At 42.2% G+C, this 12,211-nt stretch overlaps 1 protein-coding gene across 1 annotated transcript in view; it reads left to right on the forward strand.

Moving 5' to 3' along the window:
- The window catches only part of USH2A (usherin), an 815,757-nt gene that overhangs the window by 793,372 nt on the left and 10,174 nt on the right, over nucleotides 1-12,211 (forward strand). The window contains exons 68-69 of the mRNA XM_002760516.6: nucleotides 7,205-7,381; nucleotides 8,685-8,768. Of these exons, the coding sequence (XP_002760562.4) occupies nucleotides 7,205-7,381; nucleotides 8,685-8,768 (261 nt within the window). The remainder of the gene's footprint in view (nucleotides 1-7,204; nucleotides 7,382-8,684; nucleotides 8,769-12,211) is intronic.

Genomic DNA, 12,211 nt, shown 5'->3' on the forward strand with positions numbered 1-12,211 from the left:
AGCCCAGGACTCTTCTATGTCATGGGCCTGTGCAACAGCACAGGTCACATGCTGAGGAGGTCCTGCTTATTATCCCCCTACCCAGAGGCAACCACGACTAATGCTTTGGCAAAATCAATTCCTTTAATCTCCTTTCTATGCAGAATTTTTACTATGTGCTGAGATACTATAACTAAAATTTCATAGTCTGCTTTTTATACTTGATGTAATTGTATTTGCATTTCCCATGGCATTAGAAAAACTCTTCAGCCTCACGCCTGTAATCCCAGCACTTTGGGAGGCCGAGGCGGGTGGATCACGAGGTCATGAGATCGAGACCATCCTGGTCAACATGGTGAAACCCCGTCTCTGCTAAAAATACAAAAAATTAGCTGGGCATGGTGGCGCGCGCCTGTAATCCCAGCTACTCAGGAGGCTAAGGCTGGAGAATTGCCTGAACCCAGGAGGCGGAGGTTGCGGTGAGCCAAGATCACGCCATTGCACTCCAGCCTGGGTAACAAGAGCGAAACTCCGTCTCAAAAAAAAAAAAAAAAAGCAAAAAGAAAAACTCTTCAGCCACCAACTTTAATGTCTATATAATATTCCATATATAAATTAATTGGGGCATTTTGGTTGTTTTTTTATTTCCCTTTAATACATATGACAAAATAAATCTTTGTGAACAGATCTTTGAATATCTGGTTATCTTCTTAAATTTTGACAAATAGAATGTGCTATTAATACATCAAGTATTTTAATATTTTAAAGAGTTGGATACTAATTTTATGTTTGCTTTTTAGAAAGATAATGTCAAATTATAATCTTACCTAAAATACCCCATCTGGCATTGAATATTATGCCAATTTTGAAAGTAAGAATTATGCATTCATGTAAGACCAATGTCTCACACAAGGACCTTCATGTGTCTGAGCACCACCGTGGCAGGGTGTTAGTAATAGATCACATTTACAGAGGACTCATTTGTTCCTGGCAGTATTTTAGCATTTTACAAATAATTCTTACATCAGACCTATGAAATAAGTACTATTATTATCCAAATTTGCAGATCAGAAAACTGAGGCTGGGCTATGAACTGTGCACTACAATTCCAGGGTGCCATTCATATAGACTGTGATCCGAACTGAGGCTCTTGGAGTTAGACAATGAAATGGTCCTAAACTAAGTAACCTTAAGTTTCCACATCTAGTAAGTACAGTAATTTGAACTCACGGTCACTGAGCTCGGCTGCTGTCTCAGTACTACTCTTTCCCTGATCAATTAACTTCCTACTTTCTGAAATAAGACTTCAAACCATCTCCACCTTCGCCTAACCTCCCTCTCTGCACTCACCCATCCTCCCTGCATGCCCACAACCCGGCTCACTCACCTCTCCCTTTATTCTCTGCAGAACTCATTTCCTTATAATTCTCCAGGAAAAGACATGTCATCAGTCAGTAATTTGCTCCTCTTCCCACTGCAGACAAATCTACCTGCATTTACCCCATTGCTGTCAGTGACAAGGGAAGGGTGGTCCTTCTTCCATCTGAAATAAACTTGCCTCCTGTGCAGTGAACTTCATCCGCTTCACTACTCACCGTCCCTTCCTTCTCCTTAATCTTTCTGTGTATCTCACTTTGATTGAAAGTTGCTTCTGTCTTTCTAATGTTAAGGCAAACAAGCTCCAATTGCCGTGCAGTGATGCTGACTCTCCTCTCTGACACCAAAACTTTCCTAAGGAACCGTCTGCAGGTGCTTTGCCCATCTCCTCTCTTCCCATGTACTCTTTGTCACCAAAAGATGAAAATCTCTTCCTAAGTTTGCCCTTGGACTCCATATCGATAGTCCAAGAGGCATTTATCTCCAGGAGTCACCTTCATTGACTTTCTAGTAGCATTCAATGCAATTGAACTTCCAATTTTCAATCCTTTTAAAAAGTGGTTTACCCTCATTTTCATGACAGCCCTCTCCTGGTTTCTCTTCTACTTCTTTGGATTTTCATTTTTAGTCAACTTTGTTGGTTGATCTTCTTCCACTGCCCACAACTTAATCCTAACCCTTTTAACTTTGCCCTCTTGCCCTTTCTCTCCTCTCTCCTTCCTCCTTTCCTCCTCCCTCACATCTGCTCCAAGGCTTTTGTCCCAAAAGCCAAACTCCAGTGGTCACCTCCTACCCAAGTGCTCTGTTTTGAAATCTATACCCCTATACCCAGCTTCCTCACAGACATCTCCCTCTGAATTTCTCATAACCAGCTTTATAGACCTTGTAACTTTCCCTTTCAAGCTATGCCTCCTCTAGTCCTCACTTTCTCCATTTTCATCTCCAGCACTGGGCACAGTACCTTAGATTCCAATAAACATCGCTTAATGAATGAGTGAGTGCACCTAACACTGCATGTTTATTTTGGCACTGCTCATTCAGCATTCTCTGCCACCCATACTATATTCAAAGCAAACTGTAATGATTCTTTTTTTTTTTTTTGAGACAGAGTTTTTCACTCTTGTTTACCCAGGCTGGAGTGCAATGGCACAATCTCGGCTCACCACAACCTCCGCCTCCTGGGTTCAGGCAATTCTCCTGCCTCAGCCTCCTGAGTAGCTGGGATTACAGGCATGCACCACCATGCCCAGCTAATTTTTTGTATTTTTAGTAGGGATGGGGTTTCACCATGTTGACCAGGATGGTCTCGATCTCTTGACCTCGTGATCCACCCACCTTGGCCTCCCAAAGTGCTGGGATTACAGGCGTGAGCCACCGCGCCCGGCCCTGTAATGATTCTTAATGTGTGCTATCCGATTCTGTAATCTCCCTCACAATACATCCAGAAGCCAATTTCGCTAATTATTGCCCTTTTTTGGTCAATGTGGCCAGAAAGCTAGAGAACAGCTGGGTGAGGTTTACAGTTTATAACCATTCCCTTTTCAGTCATGAAGCTTAGCCTTTGCCAGATTTTTTTTTCATATGCTTGGAAGAACAGAGTGAACTGATTTAAGATTTTCCTCCCCCATTGGCCTCCCAAAGCGCTGGGATCACAGGCATAGGTGGCTTATGCCTGTAATCCCAGCGCTTTGGGAGGCCAATGGGGGAAATTTGCTTGAAGCTATGAGTTCAGGACCAACCTGGGAAAAATATAAAGACCCCCATCTCTACCAAACATTTTTTTGAAATAGCCAGGTATAGTGACACGCATCTGTAGTTCCAATTACTCAGAAGACTGAGGCAGAAGGATTGCCTGAGCCCTGGAGGTCAAGGCTGCAGTGAGCTATGATTTTTTTCTTTGTGTTTTTTTACATTGGAGAAGAGAAGCAGCTGAAAGCTGGACTAGCACCATGGGAGAAAAGGTTCCCTTAATCCACTACTAGGTCAATAGATATGGAGAAATACAAGAAATGACTATAATATGGGTTCTAAAATACCATTTATGCTACTTTTAACTCATAAACACTGGGAGCAGGAAAACATGCACCAGAAAATACAAACCAGAAAATAATTTAGGTCAGGCATGGTGTCTTGCACCTGTAATCCCAGCAGGTTGGGAGGCAGAGGCGGGCAGTTTACCTGAAGTCAGGAATTCAAGACCAGCATAGCCGACATGGTGTAACCCCTTCTCTACTAAAAATACAAAAAAATTAGCCAGGTGTGGTGTCACATACCTGGAATCCCAGCTACTTGAAAGACCGAGGCGTGAGAATCACTTGAACCCGGGAGGCAGAGGTTGCAGTGAGCCGAGATAGCACCACTGCACTCTAGCCTCGGTGAGAAAGCAAGGGTTCATCTCAATAATAATAATAATAATTTTAAAATGTGCAGTTGTTTCATTGTTGTTGTTGTTTTTTGAGACAGAGTCTCTCTCTGTCGCCGAGGCTGGAGTGCAGTAGTATAATCTTGGCTCACTGCAACCTCTACCTCCAGGGTTCAAGCTATTCTCCTGCCTCAGCCTCCTGAGTAGCTGGGATTACAGGCGCATACCACCACGCCCAGCTAGATTTTGTATTTTCAGTAGAGACGGGGTTTCACCATGTTGGTCAGGCTGGTCTCGAACTCCTGACCTCATGATCTGTCCACCTTGGCCTCCCAAAGTCCTGGGATTACAGGTGTGAGCTACTGCACCCAGCCAGAATGTGCAGTTGTATATAGATGTGATCACATGTATTCTCAGCAAAGGGTCTGGAACACATTCAGTCACATAACAACACATTCAGTCCCCCTTCAGTGGAGAGAGGTGAGGTGTAAATGTTTAACAGCTGGCCTGCTTAAGGAAGAAATGGCCCTGATTTGAAGTGCTTGTCAGTTTCCATGGTGTGAATACCCCCATTACTGCTTTCAAGTGACCAACAGGGCAGCACTGAGCAGAGATGGGAAGGGATGGGTTGTAGCATATCATTATATATTTCCACCAGCCAGAGTGGATGTAAATGACCTCAAGCACACAGACAGTAGTAAAATGTAGTGAAACAATTAAAAAGTTATGACTTTGGAGTATTTATTACCTTTGTTTTAATATAATGTATTTAAGTTTATTTAATTTAACTTTTAGTAGTGGCTGGATTTAACAAGGACTCACAAAATTCCTGAATATTTAACAATTGGGGTGAGCCAGCTTCAAAACACCACTGGAGAGCAACCATAGGGTGAACTGGTAAATTGTGTTCCTTTCACTGAATATGTAGCGAATGTAGCAATGAGGCATGGGCCTTAGTTTAAGCAAGCCTAGGCTTAGCTCCTTGGTCTCCTACCAGCCACTGACATAGAGCAAGACACTAGACATGTGACCTCTCTAAACCTGAGTTTTCTCACCTCAAAAATTAGGAATCAATCTTTACAGGATTGTTTTGAGGATTAAATGAGATAAAATATGTCAAATTCTAAAAGCATAGTAGCTCTTACTGCTTTTTCAGTCTTCCTTGGGGAGGATCTGTAAACTCGTTATTCTCATTATTTATTTATTTGAGAAATAATTTTGCTCTTGTTGCCTAGGCTGGAGGCATGATCTTGGCTCACTGCAACCTCCACCTCCTGGGTTTAAGTGATTCTTCTGCCTCAGCCTCCCCAGTAGCTGGGATTACAGGTGTGCATCACCACGCCCAGCTAATTTTTTGTATTTTTAGTAGAGATGGGGTTTCTTCCTGTTGGTCAGGCTGATCTTGAACTCCCGACCTCAGGTGATCTGCCCACCTTGGCCTCCCAAAATGCTGGGATTATAGGCGTGAGCCACCGGGCCCAGCCCCTTCTCATTTATTTTAATTGCTTACTCTTTTTCCTCAGGTAGGTCTCCAAATCCTATAGGACAAATAAGACTCCTATCTTCCTATTTTCTTGCTGGTTACAAGCCATTTCTTTATTTGTGCTGTTATGATATAGGGAAAAAGTGAAGATCTACTGAATTAAGATGACAGAGAGAAGTCAGACAAATAACAGAGCATTCCATTGTGATATTAGGCTGACTTACTGCTGGAAAAGCATTGAGATTTAAAGAGGGCTTGATAATTCTTGTTTTTGCAGAAAATTTTTCTTATGGCTTTATGAAAATATCTTATTTTGAAAGACGAGAATCAACTATGTCTTTATGGTTGAATGTGAAAATTACAAAAGCATAATTATTCTTCATTTTGTTATATTTCCTAACACCAGAAGTAGATGGACTGTTTTTTAAAGAAAAAAAAATTACATCCAATTTAGTCTCACTGCTCACTCCTTTCTTTTCTTAAAAGCCAATTTGGTTTGTAGGTGAATCTTAATGTTTTTACAAATATATTGATTATTTTGTAGAAAATAAGATCTCGGGAAATAAATCTCTTCTGACTTGACTAGATGATATGGTATCCCTTCATCTGCTTGTACAAAAATTATTCATTTAAAAGATGAGCCCCAGTTAAGGATTTTTGTTTTGTTTTAGTAAGGAGCTGAAAAATCAAGAGAATGTGCCTGTAAAATGCACACAAAGTTGCTGCTGTATGTGATATAATACTTAGAAGACCTGAGCTTGATTATATACTAATGTACTATGCTATTGATTGATTAGTCAGGGCAATGAATTATAATACTCGAATTGCTGTTTGCAAGGCTTTTTAATTACCTCAGAAAACAAACTAACGCTTTGAGAAAAAGCTTTAAAAATAAATGGGTGCCAAAAGGACATAATTCACCCATCTAAGCAGTTTGGTTTGGAGAAAAAAATATATTAACTTCATCTAGTCCTTGGGGCTTTGTGGCAATAAATATCGATTTGATATGAAAAATAGCTATCTACTGTAGTTAATAGTGTTAAGGATACTTTACTTGTTAAAAGAGGGAAAATGCGACAAAATATGAGCTCCAGGGTTATGTTGGTGAGCAGATCCATTGTATGTTAATAGTTTTATTTATAAAAAGCCTCTCCATTGATTTTTTTAAGGCAGGCATAAAGTTGCTGAGAAAGCATTTCACACATGTTCCCACTGGTTTTCTTTTCACCCCCGATTATGGTTGTTTCGTAACACTGAGGAAAAAGTGAATGATTCAAGCAATGTTAGTTTCTTTTATTTTTTGGATTGGTTTTGCTCTTTTTTTTTTTTTTTTTTTGAGACAGAGTCTCACTCTGTCACCAGCCTGGAGAGCAGTGGCATGATCTTGGCTCACAGCAACCTCTGCCTCCTGGGTTCAAGTGATTCTTCTGTCTTAGCCTCCCAAGTAACTGGGACCACAGGCGCGCACCACCACACCAAGCCAATCTTTGTATTTTTAGTAGATATGGGGTTTCACTATGTTGGCCAGGATGGTCTCAATCTCTTGACCTTGTGATCCACCCACCTCAGCCACCCAAAGTGCTGGGATTACAGGCATGAGCCATCATGCCTGGCCTTGCTCATATCTTTTTTTTTTTTTGAGACGGAGTTTTGCTCCTGTTACCCAGACTGGAGTGCAATGGCGCGATCTCGGCTCACCGCAACCTCAACCTCCTGGGTTCAGGCAATTCTCCTGCCTCAGCCTCCTGAGTAGCTGGGATTACAGGTGCGCACTACCATGCCCAGCTAATTTTTTTATTTTTAGTAGAGACAGGGTTTCACCTTGTTGACCAGGATGGTCTCGATCTCCTGACCTCGTGATCCACCGCCTCGGCCTCCCAAAGTGCTGGGATTATAGGCGTGAGCCACCGCGCCCGATCATGCTCATATCTTTTTTTAAAGTACACACCTGCACTCCTTCATAGAGGTTACCCTTTTTAGAATGTACAACTTTCTCCCAACAGTGCCTCAGTACCGAGCCCCATTTTTGGTGGACAGCAATTTGTCTGTGTTGTGTGTGAACTGGAGTGGCACTTTCCTCCTGAACGGCCCACTGAAGGAGTACGTGTTAACCGATGGAGGGCGACGCGTGTACAGTGGCTTTGACACCAACCTCTACATACCGAGAACGGCAGACAAAAGTCAGTTTCCGACTCCTGTTTCTCTCAGTGTGGAAGGTGCTGTGTTCCCCAGCTTTATGGGAGGTTAAATCTGAAAGCTGACCAGCAGATGCTCACTGTTAAAACATCTTGGTTTAAGTGCCCACTTCTTGTGGAAAAGTTACTGCTCAGGATAAATAAGGTTTTCTTTCCTTCCCATTTGCAACTTGACAGCACTGCAATTATAATGCAGTTCTAGGGGACAGTGCTGCCTCTACTGGACTGGAGGGTCCCCAAGAAGGGACAAGACCCAAGGGCAAGTCGTGGTCACAAAAGAAATAGCACCCATATGTAGTCAATGTCCACCCTAAATTAATACACTTCTAAGGACTTCATAGATTTTCTTACTGTATCTCCAGTCTCCAAGCTTGTCAGAAAATAACTACCTCTAATTCATAAGGACCTAAGTAAGGGGTTTCCCTACCTTCCTTGTTATCAGCCCCTGAAAGAACAACCTTGTCCCTGTAAGATGAAGTTCCTCCTTCCTGTTTACTTAAACGTCCCTTTTCTTTTGTCTTGTTTTTAAATTGAAATGAGAAAATGGTTTACAAGGTACTATTTTCTAGTGATCAGCATGCAGGCCAATGTTCACTATACCATGAATCAATTAGTGGGTGTTTTATTTTGGCTATAAGGTAGAGGTGAGCAGTGAGCTCCAGCATTGCATGCACAGTAATAGAAATTTAAGAAAATTTTTACAAAGATTCAGCTATGCATGTTCATGGTTACAATTCATAGTCCCCTGGGCGGCTTGTTGGAAAGGGAAGGTGGCCTGATGGTTAGGAGGTGCAGGTTCTGCCTGGCCAGGCCTCGAACCATCTGTGTGACCTTGCAAGGGTCACTTCCCTCCAGTTCCTGGCTATTGAAAGAACAATTTAGACCATGTGATTTCTAGGATCCCTTTTGAGCTCTGCTGTTGAGTAAGAAACTCTGGGTCACTTCCTGGAAAGTACACCTTTAAATTTTAAAGGAAGGGTTTAAACCATGTGCAGAACAAGATGCGCTTTGTATATTATCCTTTACTCCTCTGATATTCTTTTCCTTTGCTGTATAAGCTCTAATTTTCCTTAGCTCTATTACTTATGGATGGGCTATCATTACACTAATTATAGCTTTTTTCCTGGATATTTTTAAAGTAGAAATAATTTTGCATACCATATAAAACTTCATAACTTGCTCTGGAATCCTATTTTCCATGCTACGATGCATTGTTCTTTTAAAAGCTTGTGCCCTATTCGTAGGTGTTGAATGAACACATCATTTATCAGTTCTTCCTTTTGTCCAGGCTTTTTTTTCCAGGTCACCTGCACAACTGATGTAGGAAGTGTAAAGACACCGTTGGTGCAGTATGACACCTCTACTGGATTTGGTAAACAACTCATATTATGCTTGGTGTAGCGTCTGTGCCATTTCCTCAAGAAACACAGATATGTTTGTTTATGCATACTTGGGGTGTTAATATATTAGCATAGACTATATGGAAGAAATTGTGCCAAGTGTTGTCAGAAATTTTTTTAAAAGTCCTCATGGAACTTATAGTAGGCAAAGAGTTACAATATACTGTTTTTTATTTTTGGTTTTTGGTTTTTGGTTTTTTTTTTGAGACAGAGTCTCACTCTGTTGCCCAGGCTGGAGTGCAGTGGTGCAATCTCAGCTCACTGCAGCCTCCGCCTCTCAGATTCAAGTGATTCTCCTGCCTCAGCCTCCTGAGTAGCTGGGACTACAGGTGCATACCACCAAGCCTGGCTGATTTTTGTATTAATAGTAGAGATGGGGTTTCACCATGTTGGCCAGGGTGGTTTCGAACTCCTAACCTCAAGTGATCCACCCATCTTGGCCTCCCAAACTGTTGAAATTACAGGCATGAGCCACTGTACCTGGCCAGAATGTACTCTTAAAATGCCAAATATTGAATTGTAAATATGGAAAAGACCAGAGAGAGTAAATTTTTATCCTAACCACAAACCCTGTCAATAGAGAATTATATGACTTCATGTACATAAAGGTGATTTACAGAGAAAGTTAGAGGCGAGATCAGAAGAAAGGAAATATTCAGCCAATTGATGTTGATCGTAAGGTTAATCTTCTGAATTCAAAGCCTAGAATGATAAATTTGGAAAGTGTTTTATCCTCCAAAAAAGAGTACGATTGACTGTTGATATCAATATCAAGTAATTTAGCTCAAGGGATACAATTTTGATTTTTAAGGAGGATCTTTTATATTGAGTTTTACTCATAGTCTCTGAGTCTAACATTTGTGATACTTTATAAAAGCAAATTAGAGAAATGCCAAATCTTTTCCATTAAAACAGATTTGGGATAGATATCCTATTTTAAATCCAGTAATTAGTGATATATCAAATTTGCATGCACATATATAGTGTTTTCTTTTTTTCTTTTTTTGAAGAGTAAACATGCACAAAATTCCTGAAACACAGTAAAACATACATATTATTGTCAAGGATAGTTTCAATTTGTAAAAATAAGTTATTATTCATGTTTCCAAAACTTTACGTGTCTGGATGTCATATAAAATTTCCTACAACATTTAATTCCTTTTATATTGCTTACTTCATTTAATAGCAGTGGTAGGATAGAACACACCTCATTCAGTATTCTTTTAGCAACTGCAATGTTTCCCCAAGTGGACGCGTGGAGGTCTAAGGGACACAGGAATTTATCCAGGAATGCTCTGCTGGCTTGTTACTGGGATGAGAACACCAACACGGATTTTCTATTGACTTCTGGCCCAGGACCTTTTCTTTGCAGTGGTTTGCCAAGTTAAGTACGTGTAAGAATCACCTCAGTGCGCTTGTTTATTATAGTTTCCCAGGCCCCTGGCAGAGATTCAGACTCAGGGATGCCCAGCAATCTGCTCTTTAAGGAAATCCTGCCCAGTGCTTCTGACACAGGGCCCAGAACCACGTGTTGAGTGATGCGGGAAAACCAAGATTGCTCACCTTCTGAGCCCTGCCAGTCTAGTTACGTTGGTGAATGGGAAGTGTGTTTTTCCCCAAGGCAGGCCATCAACAGAGAGGGATTTACTCTGACACTGGCTATGGTTTCGGTTTTTCTTTGGATCTGAGGCCCAGCCACAAGAGTTCCAACTTCTGACAGTGCACCTCCCACGCGATGCACGGGTGGAATCCCTTAAGGTGAAGGGGCACTTAGAAAAGAAAGAAGGGAAGGGATAAAGAGACACCATCCTGATTTCAAGGTCTTCATAAAAAGGAGAAATCCCCCGTTTGCTCATGAATACGAATTGAGGTTTCCGTTGTGTCTGGAGGCTGGGCTCTGGGCAGAGCAGGGGGAAGGAACTCCGAGGACTGTGCAACGCTTTGGCAGATTCCAAGAGGTGCTGCCCAACGAATATCCATCGTCAGTTCTAATTTTGATGATGTAACTTTTAAAAATGCTCCTGTTCCCTTGCCTGAAGGCAGCCTCCAAGCAGGAGAGTGGTGGAGACCTCATTTTCCTCCGACTGTTCTGAGGGCTGTTTCCCTTTTGAGGCTTCCCTCGGGCAGGCCGCCCTCCCTTCCCCCACATGCTGTGGAGCAAGAGGCCCACTGGGCCCATCAGATCAGTTTCTGGAGTTACAGCCAAAGAGTTATTTCCTCTCTGTGCCACACACAGAGGAAACAACTCTTTTAGTGTGCAACCTAGGCTGCTTTGTTGTAAACAACACACATTGGTTCCTAATTAGGGGAATTTCGACCTGCTGGAGCTTGATTGGAGCATTGACTCCAACCCTTTATTTTAGAGATGAGAAGTAAAGGTCAGAGTCCAATATTTAATCACAGAGCTGATCAGCAGCAGAGTTAGGGTTGGCAAAGTAATATCCCTCCTGTCATGGAGTTCAAAGTTTAGTGTTAGTCACCTTCTATTCCTGCCTTTAATATTTTCACCCCAGTTCTGAACTTTTGGCCTTTAAGTCTTTCCCTGAGAGTGTGAAGGTGAAGTACTAGGCAGGTCCACGAAGTTCTAGAGGTGCTGAAAGGGGCAGATTTGTCCAGTGAGTGAGCAGGCTTTGCAGTTGTGTCTGTGTGGTCTTCTGACCTGGCTGTAGGTATTAGGTTTAGATAAACAGCCCTCGGGCTCACAGCTCCACATCGGCCTGTGTGGCCCCTGCATCGGATCAACAGGTTTCTGTGCTGGCAAGAGGCTGGATGGGAGCAGATCTCTGGCCACCCCACCCTCACCCCAGCCGCACCCCTGCTTAGCTTGCGAAGCTGACAACGTAATTTCACTGCCTTCCCCTATCTGCACTGTCCTTGTCAGCCTCTCTCACAATAATAGTATTGTGGGGAAGATAGAATAATCCTGCCCACCCTTCATAAGCCCTAAGCATAAGGCCTGGCACCAGGCATATTCTTGTTAAACGTGAGCTACTTTTATTAATACTAACCTCGTGTGGAGACTCACATCAACTGAACTCTCAACATGTGAATGGCAAGCAAACGTAGGTGGTCCCAGTGTTAAAAGATTTCTTTCCATAGGAAGCTTTCCTAGTGCATTTGGGTGATCGTTTGCAGACCTTTTGCTCTTTAACAGAGAAGCCATGTAAAAGACAACCTGTTAATATCATAATGAAAAATGAAATCTGATACTTCAAAATCCAGTTTGCACAAAATGTCAGAATGGGACTGTTGCATGAGGCAAGGAAGCCTCAGATCTCCAAGCAGTGATTTTGTTTGTGACTCTGCAGCATAAGAGCAAGGATCCCAGTCCCCCAAGGACTTTGCTCCAAGGCACACAGCTATGAAACAGGTGACCCTCAAGGTTACTTTGGTAACCCTTTTAAAAATCGCTCCC

Source organism: Callithrix jacchus, chromosome 19 (assembly GCF_049354715.1).
Source record: "Callithrix jacchus isolate 240 chromosome 19, calJac240_pri, whole genome shotgun sequence".
NCBI lineage: Eukaryota > Metazoa > Chordata > Mammalia > Primates > Cebidae > Callithrix > Callithrix jacchus.